Raw genomic sequence first — 12,411 nt, forward strand, 5'->3', positions numbered from 1 at the left:
ACTGGAGTGAAAGTCTAGCTAGCAGAAGTGGGCAGAAGGCCAGTTTCCCAACTGGAGTCAATCAGAAGTTAGCCATCTGATGCTGGCAACGTAAGAGTGACTCAGTCTCTGCATTTCCTTAATAGCGCTGGTATGCTTTTACCACCTATTGATTTTCCCTCAAAGCTTTAGGAAGTGGGAATAAGAAAAAGTTTTATGACAGCAGAAAAACGGGAGAGAAGTGTGGATGTTGATTACTGCCCTCAATCATGCAGGAATACACTCTAGCCTCGGTTACTGGCTCCAATTATGTGCCAAGGAGATATAATTCCTTCCTCTGGGGTCATACCTTAGTCCCAAACATTACACACGTCAGAGGCTTAATGTGTTCCGGGGAAATGGCCATCATAATCAAAGAGTGTTAGTCCGTTAAGTTAGTCCGTTAAGAGAGTTTAGTCATAATTTAAAATCTAATGGCAGAGGAAAAGTTTTGTGTGAAGGTTTGTCGAACTCTCTCAGCTTCAGTGACAGAGAGGCTTTAGTGAAGGAGTCAGGAGAACAGCCAGCAGGGAGAGGAGAGAGAGAGAGAGAGAGAGAGAGAGAGAGAGAGAAGTGAGAGAGAGAAGTGAGAGAGAGAGAGAGAGAGAGAGAGTAGGCAAGGGAAACAGTGAGAGAAGCTGAATGAAAGGGAAAGAGAAAAACAGAGTAAGAGAGAGAGAGACGTGACAAAGTGTTTTCTGTGGAGGCTCATTGACCTGTCTAAGCTGCAATGACAGACAGCTGTCAGTGAAGAAGCCATGTAAACCTTCACAAACTGAACTGATTCTTTGAGATTACAGGAAGAAGAAAGAGATAGAGAGAGAGAGATGACATAAGAGACAGTTCTTCATGTATGTTCATGTTTGTTGTTATTGTTGTCAATATCCTACTCCCTTGATGATGATGATTATTATTTATTTTGTATTATTGTTTCCACTTCTCCCTTTCTCTTCTGATGTATCTTGTGTATACAGTGGGTACACCCCCAACCCAAATGCTTTGGCCATACCGTAAAACATTATGGTCATGCCAATAAAGCTTCTTTTGAACTTTGAACTTTGGAGAGAGGGAGAGAAGCTATGTGGAAGAAAGAGAGAAAAGCAGAGCGAGACACACACAGACACACACACACACACACACACACACACACACACACACGTGAGCTGTAATGACAATAGAAGCCACAGGAACCCCCCAGCGGTAGACGGCTAAGAACGTCCCACCTGTCGAGACATGTCCCATCTCATCATGTCTCCTGTCATCGTGTCCCCTTTCATCGTGTCTCCTGTCCTGCGGTGGTCTGGCAGATACAGCATCCACAGCAGTAAAAATTAGCAGTGAGAGGTGTGATATTAAATTAGCAGTGAGAGGTGTGATATTAAGGGGAGATAATGACTGCACTCAGGCTGCTAACACAAGCCATTCATCAGCGGGGACAAGGGGAGAGGTGAGCAGGAACGCTCTCCCAGGGCAGACCAGGGGCCTGTATCCATCAGTCACTGTCCAGCCCAGAGGAGAGGAGAGGAGAGGAGACGCGGGGGGAGGAGAGGGGAGGAGAGGGGAGAGGGGAGGAGAGAGGGGAGGAGAGGAGAGGAGAGTAGAGGAGAGGCGGGGGAGGAGAGGAGAGAGGGGAGAGGGGATGATCAGTGCTTGCTGTAGTAGTCAGTCCTGTGGGCATCTCCAGGACGACTCTCTGTGATGCGGGTGAATATTGAGTTAAGGACAAATCCATACGCGCTTGGCAGTGATGGGTGACTGGGGCGAAGCACTGAGGATCCGCTACTAAGTCCCCAGTCTAATAACAAGGTCAATGTGTCTGTGTGTGTGTGTGTGTGTGTGTAAGAGGGGAGGTGAAGAAGAGGAAGAGGGGGTGAAGAGAGGACTAGGAGGAGTAGGGGACAGTGGAGGAAGAGGAAGAGGTGAGGATAGTGGAGGAAGAGGAGGAGGTGGTGGGGATAGTGGAGGAGGAAGAGGTGGGGATGGTGGAGCAGGAGGAGGAGGTGGGGATGGTGCGTGTTCATTTAGGTGCACTCACACACACACACACACACACACACACACACACACACACACACACACACACACACACACACACAGAGATCTCTCTCCAGACAGCAACCAGAGCTGTAGCAGTGGGTGTACCATGGACATGGGCCAGTGTGAGCAGTTCTCTCTCTGTGTGTGTGTGTGTGTGTGTGTGTGTGTGTGTGTTGGTCTTTCCCCTTCTCCCCTCGCTCCATAAACACTCCTCACGTCTCTGCCCAATGCTCTTTCTCTCTCTCTCTCTCTCTCTCTCTCTCTCTCTCTCCATTTCTTTCTGTCACTCTGTCTCTCTCTACCAACCCATCTTTCTTTTCACTCCAACATCTCCTCCATTCCCTTCACTTCATCCGTTCTCCATCCCCCCCTCTCGCTCTCTTCCTGTTTCTTTCTGTCACTCTGTCTCTCCCAACCATCTCTCCACCCCCCCCCCCCCCCCTCCCTCCGTAGCCTCAGACGCCGTCGAGCTCACATGATAAATAATGTGGCGGAGGCGTCTTGGGCTTTGAGCGGAGCCCATCAGATCTGGGGATGTAAGCAAGGTGTGTGTGTGTGTGTGTGTGTGTGTGTGTGTGTGTGTGTGTGTGTGTGTGTGTGTGTGTGTGCACCTAAATGAACACAATCTGAAAAGCCAATTCCACAGATAGCCATCTCACAGACGACATGGCTACAGCACTAGCTCAGAGCTATCACCTGCGGGCCAGCCGCAGAATACACAGACTGCCTTTCTCTATCTCTGTATGTGTGTGTGTGTGTGTGGTGTGTGCGCATAGGAGTTTAAGTGTATATAAGTGTGTCTATGCGTGTGATTTTATGGCTATGTGAATGTGTGTGCATGTGTGAGTTTATGGGTATGTGAATGTATATATGTGTGTGGCCGTGTGTGAGTTTGTGTGTATGTGAAAGTGCGTGTGTGTGTGTGTGTGTATACACACTGGGCTGCTTTGGAGTCCGGGCAGCCGAAACTTTTTTATTAGTGCTGAAAGTAAACCCTCCCAGGAGCCACCAACCAGTTTACAAACAGCAGAAATCACATTAGGTCCACATCAAAAGCTCTTTGTGTGTGCGCTTACTCCCTCTGTGCTGGTGGTGTGCCCCTCTGCTGTAGAGGGCTGCATGGTTAGCATTCCCTACATGTTTCAGCTCAGTCGCTTTTCTGCCTTGTAGAATAAAATAGGTCCTGCTTTGTGTAAAGCGTAATACATTCGAAGAATTGAGAGTTTAAGAATTAATAACATATTACATATAAATAGATATTACACACTGCTCATCCAAAACTACAAAAATGTATTCATTGATACATACAAAAACCATTAGTTAACAGTTAAGTACATGGCGCCTACAGACATTTAGTATTAAGTGGGACTGCTGATGTTGCTTACAAAGGTTAAAGTGCAAAGGTTAAAGTTAACTAAATTGGTTATGCCTAGATCATGTCCAGATCATGCCTAGATCATGCCCAGATCATGCCTAGATCATGTCCAGATCATGCCCAGATCATGCCTAAATCATGCCCAGATCATGCCTAGATCATGCCTAGATCATTCCCAGATCATGCTTAGATCATGCCCAGATCATGCCTAGATCATGCCCAGATCATGTGCAGGTAATTCCTAGGTCATGCCTAGATCATTCCCAGATCATGCCTAGATCATGCCCAGATCATGCTTAGATCATGCCTAGATCATGCCCAGATCATGCCTAGATCATTCCCAGATCATGCCTAGATCATGCCCAGATCATGTGCAGGTAATTCCTAGGTCATGCCTAGATCATGCCTAGATCATGCCCAGGTCCTGGCCCTGTGCTGGTGTGTTGGTCCTGCAGCTGGATCTCCTCTCAGTCCCCTGTCCATTAGGGGGTTGAGTGAAGGCGAAACGGCTGCAGAGGATTTGAAGCTGTTCTCCAGTAAGAGGCAAACTGATGTGTTATGGCCTAAATAATGTTAAGCTTCCTGGTTATCCATTATTTATGACTTCCACCCCGACTTCTGTGAAAGTCAAGCGGAGAGGATTTTGATACGCTGCTACGGTAATTGTTGTTGTAATCCTTTGCTATATTTAAAATGCAGTGTGCTGCTTTTTTTATTATTATTCCTGAAAAATTCTTAACTGTCAGTGGCAGCTGCAGATGCTCGCTAAACTGTCATGTGCCATTGCTCCAAGTCCTCTCACATTTCAAGACTTCCCCTCACACGAACACGACAGGCTATTTCTGCATCAATATTTCCGCAGGTTTATTTCTGCCAGTAAACAAGAGTTCAGTCCCGATGCGGACTGCTTGTCTGATTAAACCAGAGGTGCTGGAGACTGGAGATGTCTGTGTGTGTGTGTCCATCATTGGCAGTCAGAGTTAAACCTTCTGTGGGACACAGTGGTTATCTCTTCCTGTTTATCCTAACATGTCTCAAGCCCAGGGCGACTTATAAGGACACTGAACCTGAACATGGCTCCCTCTTCTTGTATGTCTCGCCTTCAAGCTACATTGAAGTGGCTGTTCTTTATTTGTTGTATTATTTTATTTAGTCCTATTTATTTATTTACTGTCTCGTGTTGGCCTCAGTGTCCTTTTGTTCCCATGGGAGGTCATGACAATGCACACACACACCAGCACACACACACACACACACACACACACACACACACACACACACACACACACACACACGCACACACCCCTGCACTTCTGATGAAAATGGAGGAGACGGCAGGTAATGCACTTTGCCTTCCTCTTGACCTGGCAGCCAGGTGGTGCCTCAGAAGAAGGTGTGTGTGTGTGTGTGTGTGTGTGTGTGTGTGTGTGTGTGTGTGTGTGTGTGTGTGTGTTGTTGGCATTATGATGATTCATCCCTCTGCTCCCGCCAGCTGCCCCAGTAAAGCCCCTGCATTACTCGCCCCCGCCCGAGTCACCTCTGCCACCTTTGATTTGCCGCAGGCTCCCGTGCCCTTTTGCGGACGGTGGTGCCTTCCTGCCCTGGCGTAGGTTGCCCCCTGCGTTTGCCCCGTGGCTCTGCCCTCTCGCGTGCCAAGCTTGGCTCAGCACCAGTGCGGTGCTCTCAGCCGTGTTTAAGTGCAGGTGTCATCTCCTGGCATGGCAGCATGTCTGATAGGGGAGAACGATGGCCAGACAGGCAGAGAGAGTGACAGCTGGGACAGTGACACACACGGGACAGGAGGACCACTCACGCTCAGGGTGGTCACCAGAGCCTCTGTCAGCTCACTCTCTCTTTTCACTCTCTCTCTCTATCACTCACTCTCTCTTTTCACTCTCTCTCTCTATCACTCACTCTCTCTTTTCACTCTCTCTCTCTATCACTCACTCTCTCTTATCACTCACTCTCTCCCATCTCTCTCCCCTCTCTCTCTTTATCACTTACTCTCTCCCCTCTCTCTCTCTCTCTCTTTTCACTCTCTCTCTCTATCACTCACTCTCTCTTTTCACTCTCTATCTCTATCACTCACTCTCTCCCATCTCTCTCTTTATCACTTACTCTCTCCCCTCTCTCTCTCTCTTTTCACTCTCCCTCTCTATCACTCATTCTCTCCCATCTCTCTCTCTCTTTTCACTCTCTATCTCTAGCACTCACTCACTCTCTCCCCTCTCTCTCTCTCTTTCTCTCTCTCTTTTCACTCTCTATCTCTAGCACTCACTCACTCTCTCCCCTCTCTCTCTCTCTCTCTCTCTCTCTTTTCACTCTCTATCTCTATCACTCACTCTCTCCCCTCTGTCTCTCTCTCTTTTCACTCTCTATCTCTAGCACTCACTCACTCTCTCCCCTCTCCTCTCTCTCTCTCTCTCTCTCTCTCTCTCTTTTCACTCCCTAATCCTAATTTCATTGATGAGCCACAAGCAAAGCATCGAACAACGAGCAAAGCAACGAACACGCATCCGTCACGCATGACCTAAAGCTATGGTGTGGCGTGTGGGAGCATTGCGCTGGCCCACCCTCCCATGTTTGTGCCTAGGATCTGCTCATGGTATTAAACTAGCACAATGATTTAGCCAAGTTCTTAAATTGGCTTTACTCGCTGCTTTACTCGCTGCCCGTCAATGACATTAGGTCCCACTGTAACTCTTTCCCTGCATTCCTTTCTGTCACACTCCATCTCTCTCTCTCTCTCTCTCTCTCTCTCTCTCTCTCTTTCTCTCTCTCTCCCTCTGTTTCCACTTCTCTTTCCCCTCACTGCTCTCTATCTCTTTCTCCTCCCTTTACTCTGTGACTTTCCCACATCTCCCTCTGTCACCCTCCCTTCTCTCTCTCTCTCTCTGTCTCTGTCTCTCTCTATCTATCTCTCCTGTTCCACACTGCAGCAGTGTCTCAAAGTCACATCGTAATGACAGAGGACTGTATATCAGATGCTGTTAGAGGTACATACATTTAAAAACGGCCTGTTTTGAAAATTGTGAATTGGCGTATGGTTGTAGTCATCAGACACAAAAACAAACATGGCTTCTGAGGTGTGTTGGTGTGTTGGTGTGTTGGTGTGGATGTAGAACACTTGGAAAAGAGTACGAAAACGAAGAAAAAAAAAGTTTTTACTTAAAATCTTCATTTTCAGATTTACTCAGCTAAGTGAGGACGTACCCTTGCACTCCACTCCCCACCCTCGCTCCCTCCATCTTTCCCTCGCTCCCTCCATCTCTCCACTCCACCCCCCACCCTCGCTCCCTCCATCTCTCCACTCCACTCCCCACCCTCTCTCCCTCCCTCGCTCCTCCCCACCCCCTCTCTCCCTCCATCTCTTAATTCAATTCAACTCAATTCACTGAGCTGTAATGTCAGGCCAAAACACACATTTGCACTGCCAGAGCACAATGTCATTTAAACATCAGACATAGGCAAAAGCATCCAACACACAGAATTACAATAAGACTGGAGAAGCAGAACATTGTGAATCTCTGTGTGTGTGTGTGTGTGTGTGTGTGTGTGTGTGTGTGTGTGTGTGTTTGTGTGTGTGTGTGTGTGTGTGTGTGTGTGTGTGTGTGTGTGTTTGTGTGTGTGTGTGTGTGTGTGTGTGTGTGTGTGTGTGTGTGTGTGTGTGTGTGTGTGTGTGTGTGTGTGTGTGTGTACGTGTGTGTGTACACTTGTGTACCTTTCTCTATTTCTCTTTGTTCTATTCTCTCTCTCCACATCTTGTCCTCTAGCTTTCTGTGTCCCACACACACATCCTAACAGAATTGCATGCAACCCAACACACACACACACACACACACACACACACACCAACACAATTTCAGGTAAATACACAACGACGCAAACACACACACACACACACACACACACACACACACAGACCCACACACACACACACACACACACACACACACCAACACAATTTCAGGTAAATACACAACGACACACACACACACACACACACACACACAGACCCATGGCCCCTTGACTCCCTCTCCCCTCGCCCCTCTCCCCCGGCCGGTAATAAATATGAGGCTGGCGCAGTGACAGTGGGGCTGCTGGACGTGTTGAGTGGAAATCAATGCACTCCTTGATGCTGCATAAACTGTGGCGAGAGCCTGGAGGCTGCTGGAGTCCCCTCGGACTGGAGAGCAAAGAGAGGGGGGAGACTGAACAGAGAGAGATATGCAGAGAGGGGGAGAGGGCATGAAAGGAGGAGAGAGAGAGGGAGAGAGAGAGAGAGGGAGAGAGAGAGGGAGAGAGGGAGAGAGAGAGAGGGGGGTGCTAGACAGAGAGAGAGAAAGAGAGAAGGGGTGCTAGACATAGAGTGAGAGAGGGGAGGCACGAAAGAGAGTAAAAGAAACAGGGTGAAACAGAGAGATAAACAGAATGAAAGAGAGAGAGGAGCAGAGTAAAAGAGAGAGATAGGGGTTTAGGGGGTGGGGGGGGGGTAGACCTGGGTGTCGAGCGGCTGTTCTTGTTTTCTGCTGGTGCATGCTGTCTTGAATAATTCATCACACACCTCTACCAAGCAGCAGCACCCATCCCAATGTCTCTTTTTCACTCACTCCTCGCTCCCCTCTCTCTCGTTTACCCCTCTCTCTCTGTTTCAGCCCTGTGCTCTCCATTCTTTTTATCTCAGTGGAATAGTTTTATTGCTCTCCACTTTGTCTGTCTTCCCTTCTTTTCTACATGTTCCACACCAAAACTCTCCCTTTCCACTCCCCTATGCTCTCAGAGGCTTCTTAAAGACAGAGGGCTCCTCAACCCCCTTCACACACACACACACACACACACACACACCCCTCTTCACTCACACACACACACAACACCACCACCACCACCCCAGCCTTTGAGCCACTGCCTACTAAGGACAACAGTTTTATCTCCTGACAGTAGATTCAGGATCTGATTTTGTCATGTGTCCAAACAGAGGCTACAGGAGACACACACACACAACGTGGGGGCCCCACGCAGGCAGGACAGGTGTGTTAGATGGCTCAGTAAGTCACAGGAAGTGACATCAGCTGAGACTCCATCTCATGACCAGTGCTGTTGAGATTCCCGATAAGGCCTATCTAGCCTAACACTGTGGAGAGGTAGGGATCAGGACGATAGGAAGTCAGCACACGTCCAATCAGAAGCTGTATGCTGTACAACATGTGAGCCCCAGCAGTGCAGTGCAGGTGTGTTGGATAGCTAATTAGGCTACAGGAAGTGGTATCAGCTGAGACTCTTGATCACCTCTTGATCAGTCTGCTGTGTGTCTCCATGTGAGACCTATCTATTGTAACTCGTAACTCCAACAGTGCTGCTGTGACTCCCCGTCTACCTATCCTAACACTAACAATCGCTCCCGATGTGCAGATTGGCACCTTAGATAGTAGCCTCTGCTATCGGTGTGTGAATGGGTAGATGTCTGAGGCATTCATCTGTAAAGTGCTTTTAAGTGCTCTATGAGTAGAAAAGCACTATATAAATGCAGTCCATTTACCACTCTGGTGCCTGGTGCAGAGCTGTAGGCATTAAAGGGGGTAGCAGAAGACTTGGAAGTGGGAGGTTGAGGCAGTGATCGTTTCCTTGAAGTCCCCTAATTTGTTCAAGTTTGCATTCAGCAGGGCAACTTTTGCATCAGAAAGCACTGGCGTTTTATTTGATGCCAGACTGGCTGGACTAATGCGCCGCGGGGTCTCCTGTGGTCGTCCACTCGATAACTCCACGAAGCACATGCTGCCTGACGAACTGCTCCCCCTACAGGCCACGTGTAGAGGGAGCAAATCCCAAAACAAATCTAAAGCCCTAAAGAAAACACTGCTCTGAATATGCACACAGCTTTGCAAGTAACTCAGTAAGTGCAATTCCAACTTTAACTATCCATGCAGGGCAAGTCTGTGGCAGACATAAAGAGACAAAAATACATAAAATGACATGGGGCAGTGCTCACAGAATGACACCAAGACGCCATCATTAGAGAGTAAAACTGCATGAGGAAGTGCTTACAGAAAGACACCAAGACATCATAAAAGATAGCAAAAGTACCCCCACATATAGCGGGAGATAGTTAAATCATAATAATGATCATATAAAAACAATAATAAAAAAAATGTGAATATTTCTCCCCCGTGTATGATGTCATTAAGAATACAACACGAGGGGTTGGCAATGTGGTGAGACTGTCTATATATACTGCCTATATTATTAGCTAGGGTTATACTGCGACTGTGGTCTGGAAACCCTTGTGTGGGTATAGCGAGTTCTGACAGTTTCCTGGTTGATCCTGTCAATAGACTGTGTGGATTGATTGATCCACATTCTCAATTATTCTGAACAGCTCTCATGGTTTGTTAGTGAGGCACCACATTTTTTTAGATCCAGGACCGCAGTGAAATATAGTCTTTCTGTGGCAGCAGCGCCACACACTTCTGTGTTAGCCACCCTCGCTGAGGGCTTATGTGTGCAACTGCTTTTAGACAGTGACGCACACACATCCTCAGCTGACATGCTTTCAGTAATCCACAATAGATCACGGCAACACTCTATCACCTCACCGCAGAGCCACTAAATCATAAAGAACTCCAAACCAATTGAAAATCTGAACATGCTCCCCCGTACTGAGCTTTCAAAACTGGTTTCCTGTAGGGTCAAGAACGTGTTTCAAAATTCCTCTTTATGCCTGAAATGGCCTTGTACACCTGAAAGACTTAATAGTTCCTTTCCATCCACTACAAACTCTTTGTTCAGAGAGTTCAGCTCAGGGCATTTTTGTTATTCCAGGAGAGGGCCACACTACAGGGGAGGTAGAGCCGTTTCTGTTATCAAGCCTCTTTCCTGTGGACTCTGTCCGCACCTTAAAGCTCCCCCTTCAGAACCTCAGCTGGACAGGAAAAGTGTGAAGAGTTCTAGAACTCTGTAGAGTTCCTAGTATGAGAGATTCTCTGCAGGAAATATTATCTCTCCGGCTACTTTTCTTCCTGTCTGGCTGGCTGATGTTTTTGGACAGAAATAACTCCAACCGGCCGTCATGATGGTGTTGGCTCACTGCATGCCTGGTTCTTACCAACGCAATGCCTTTCTTCCATTTCTCAGCGTACACACGCCTCGAGTCGTTACCCATCTCTGCATTGCTCCATCACATACAGAGACAATGCTTTATTCATCCATCCATCATGGTGTGCTATATATAACACCTCCTACTCCAGTACTGTATGCCTTCCACTTCCACAACTGTGTTGTCCCCTTTCTGCTCTTTACCGGTGGGAAGAGTAGCCTGGCCATAAACATGACCATAGTCTTCCCTCCTGCTGTTGTACCATGTAAAGGGCTTAAGCATATGCACCTGCAGCACATGCATGCTATCATACTTAACTGCGCCTTTTCTGTTCTGTTCTGAGAAGATATGATTCCAGTTAGTCACGTCATAACTTTTCATTTTCATTGCTGTGAGACTCGTAAACCAACTACCTGCCTACCTATATCTGTTTCATCGACACCCGTAAACCAACTACCTGCCTACCTATACCTGTTCCAATGACACCTGTAAACCAACTACCTGCCTACATATACCTGTTCCACCGACACCTGTAAACCAACTACCTGCCGACCTATACCTGTTCCACCGACACCTGTAAACCAACTACATGCCTACCTATACCTGTTCCACCGACACCTGTAAACCAAATACCTGCCGACCTATACCTGTTCCACCGACACCTGTTTGTACATGTATATCAGACACTCTGCTCATATATCTATATTTATTACTTTTAACCTGTTGCTCTGTTTAATTGTACTACAGGAAGCCCTGTGAAAGTCACCTATGCCACCTATGCTCTCTTTTTATATCGTTGAATGTGAGCAATACACTATTTGGTTTACAGGTTTGAGCTGCTCACAATGACACCAGCGGGCACAATGACACAAGCGGTCACAATGACACCAGCGGTCACAATGACACCAGCGGTCACAATGTCCACTTAATGTCCCTGCCCCTCTCCCACAGGTCTTGTGTCTGGATGATTCTCTTTGAAAATCAAGATGATCTCATATCTCCTTTCTTTCTTTCTTTCTTTCTGTCTTTTCCAGGATGGCATGGGCCACCTAAGAATCACAGAGAGGGGTTTGAAACTGGAAGGGACATCAGAATTCCTCCAGCCGCTCTACGCCAAAGAAATCCACTCCACGCCGGTAAGTCCTCTGAGCTTGTCAGGCAGCCAGGACAAATAAGAGAGACAGAAAAACAACACAACCAGTAAAAGAGCTAGTAAGCATTATAGCCAATAAGCATTATAGCCGGTAACAGATCCAGTAAGCATTAGATCCAGTAAACACTAGATCCAGTAAGACAACCAGTAAACGAGTTAGGAAGCATTATGGCCAATAAGCATTAGAGCCAGTAACAGATCCAGTAAGCATTATAGCCAATAAGAGAGCCAGTAATCACTAGATCCACAGTAAGCATTATAGCCAATAAGAGAGCCAGTAAACACTAGATCCACAGTAAGCATTATAGCCAATAAGAGAGCCAGTAAACACTAGATCCAGCCAGCCAGCCACCTCAGAGACTCCCCCTCTCCTTAGACCAGTGGGGGGGAAGATGGATAAACACTCTCACACACTCACACTCCGGCCACTGATGGCAGTTTCTCTCTAGATGCCCAATAACATGTGAAGTGTGTCCTTTACCTCAGGTGTCCTTCCTGTCCGTCTGCAGGCTCTCCAGTACACTGAGCCTTGAGCACAATAGGAAAAGAGGGGGCGAGAGTCAGGGATGGGTTCTGGAGGGAATTTAAACAGAGATCAAATAAAAAAAATAAAACTTTATTGTGGAATGGAAAGTACCGTTAATATCTCCCAGCTCAACTTTCTCCTTCTCATCATCGTCTTTTAATTTATTAAAAGATTCACCTCCATAGCAGGAGTTAGCTCATTTGATTTCGCAG

At 47.3% G+C, this 12,411-nt stretch overlaps 1 protein-coding gene across 1 annotated transcript in view; it reads left to right on the plus strand.

The window, feature by feature from the left end:
• The window catches only part of LOC105900348 (delta-sarcoglycan), a 98,379-nt gene that overhangs the window by 33,775 nt on the left and 52,193 nt on the right, over positions 1-12,411 (plus strand). Inside the window, exon 3 of the mRNA XM_031572714.2 lies at positions 11,555-11,656. Within this exon, the coding sequence (XP_031428574.1) occupies positions 11,555-11,656 (102 nt within the window). The remainder of the gene's footprint in view (positions 1-11,554; positions 11,657-12,411) is intronic.

The sequence above is a fragment of the Clupea harengus genome, chromosome 8 (genome assembly GCF_900700415.2).
Source record: "Clupea harengus chromosome 8, Ch_v2.0.2, whole genome shotgun sequence".
Classification (NCBI taxonomy): domain Eukaryota; kingdom Metazoa; phylum Chordata; class Actinopteri; order Clupeiformes; family Clupeidae; genus Clupea; species Clupea harengus.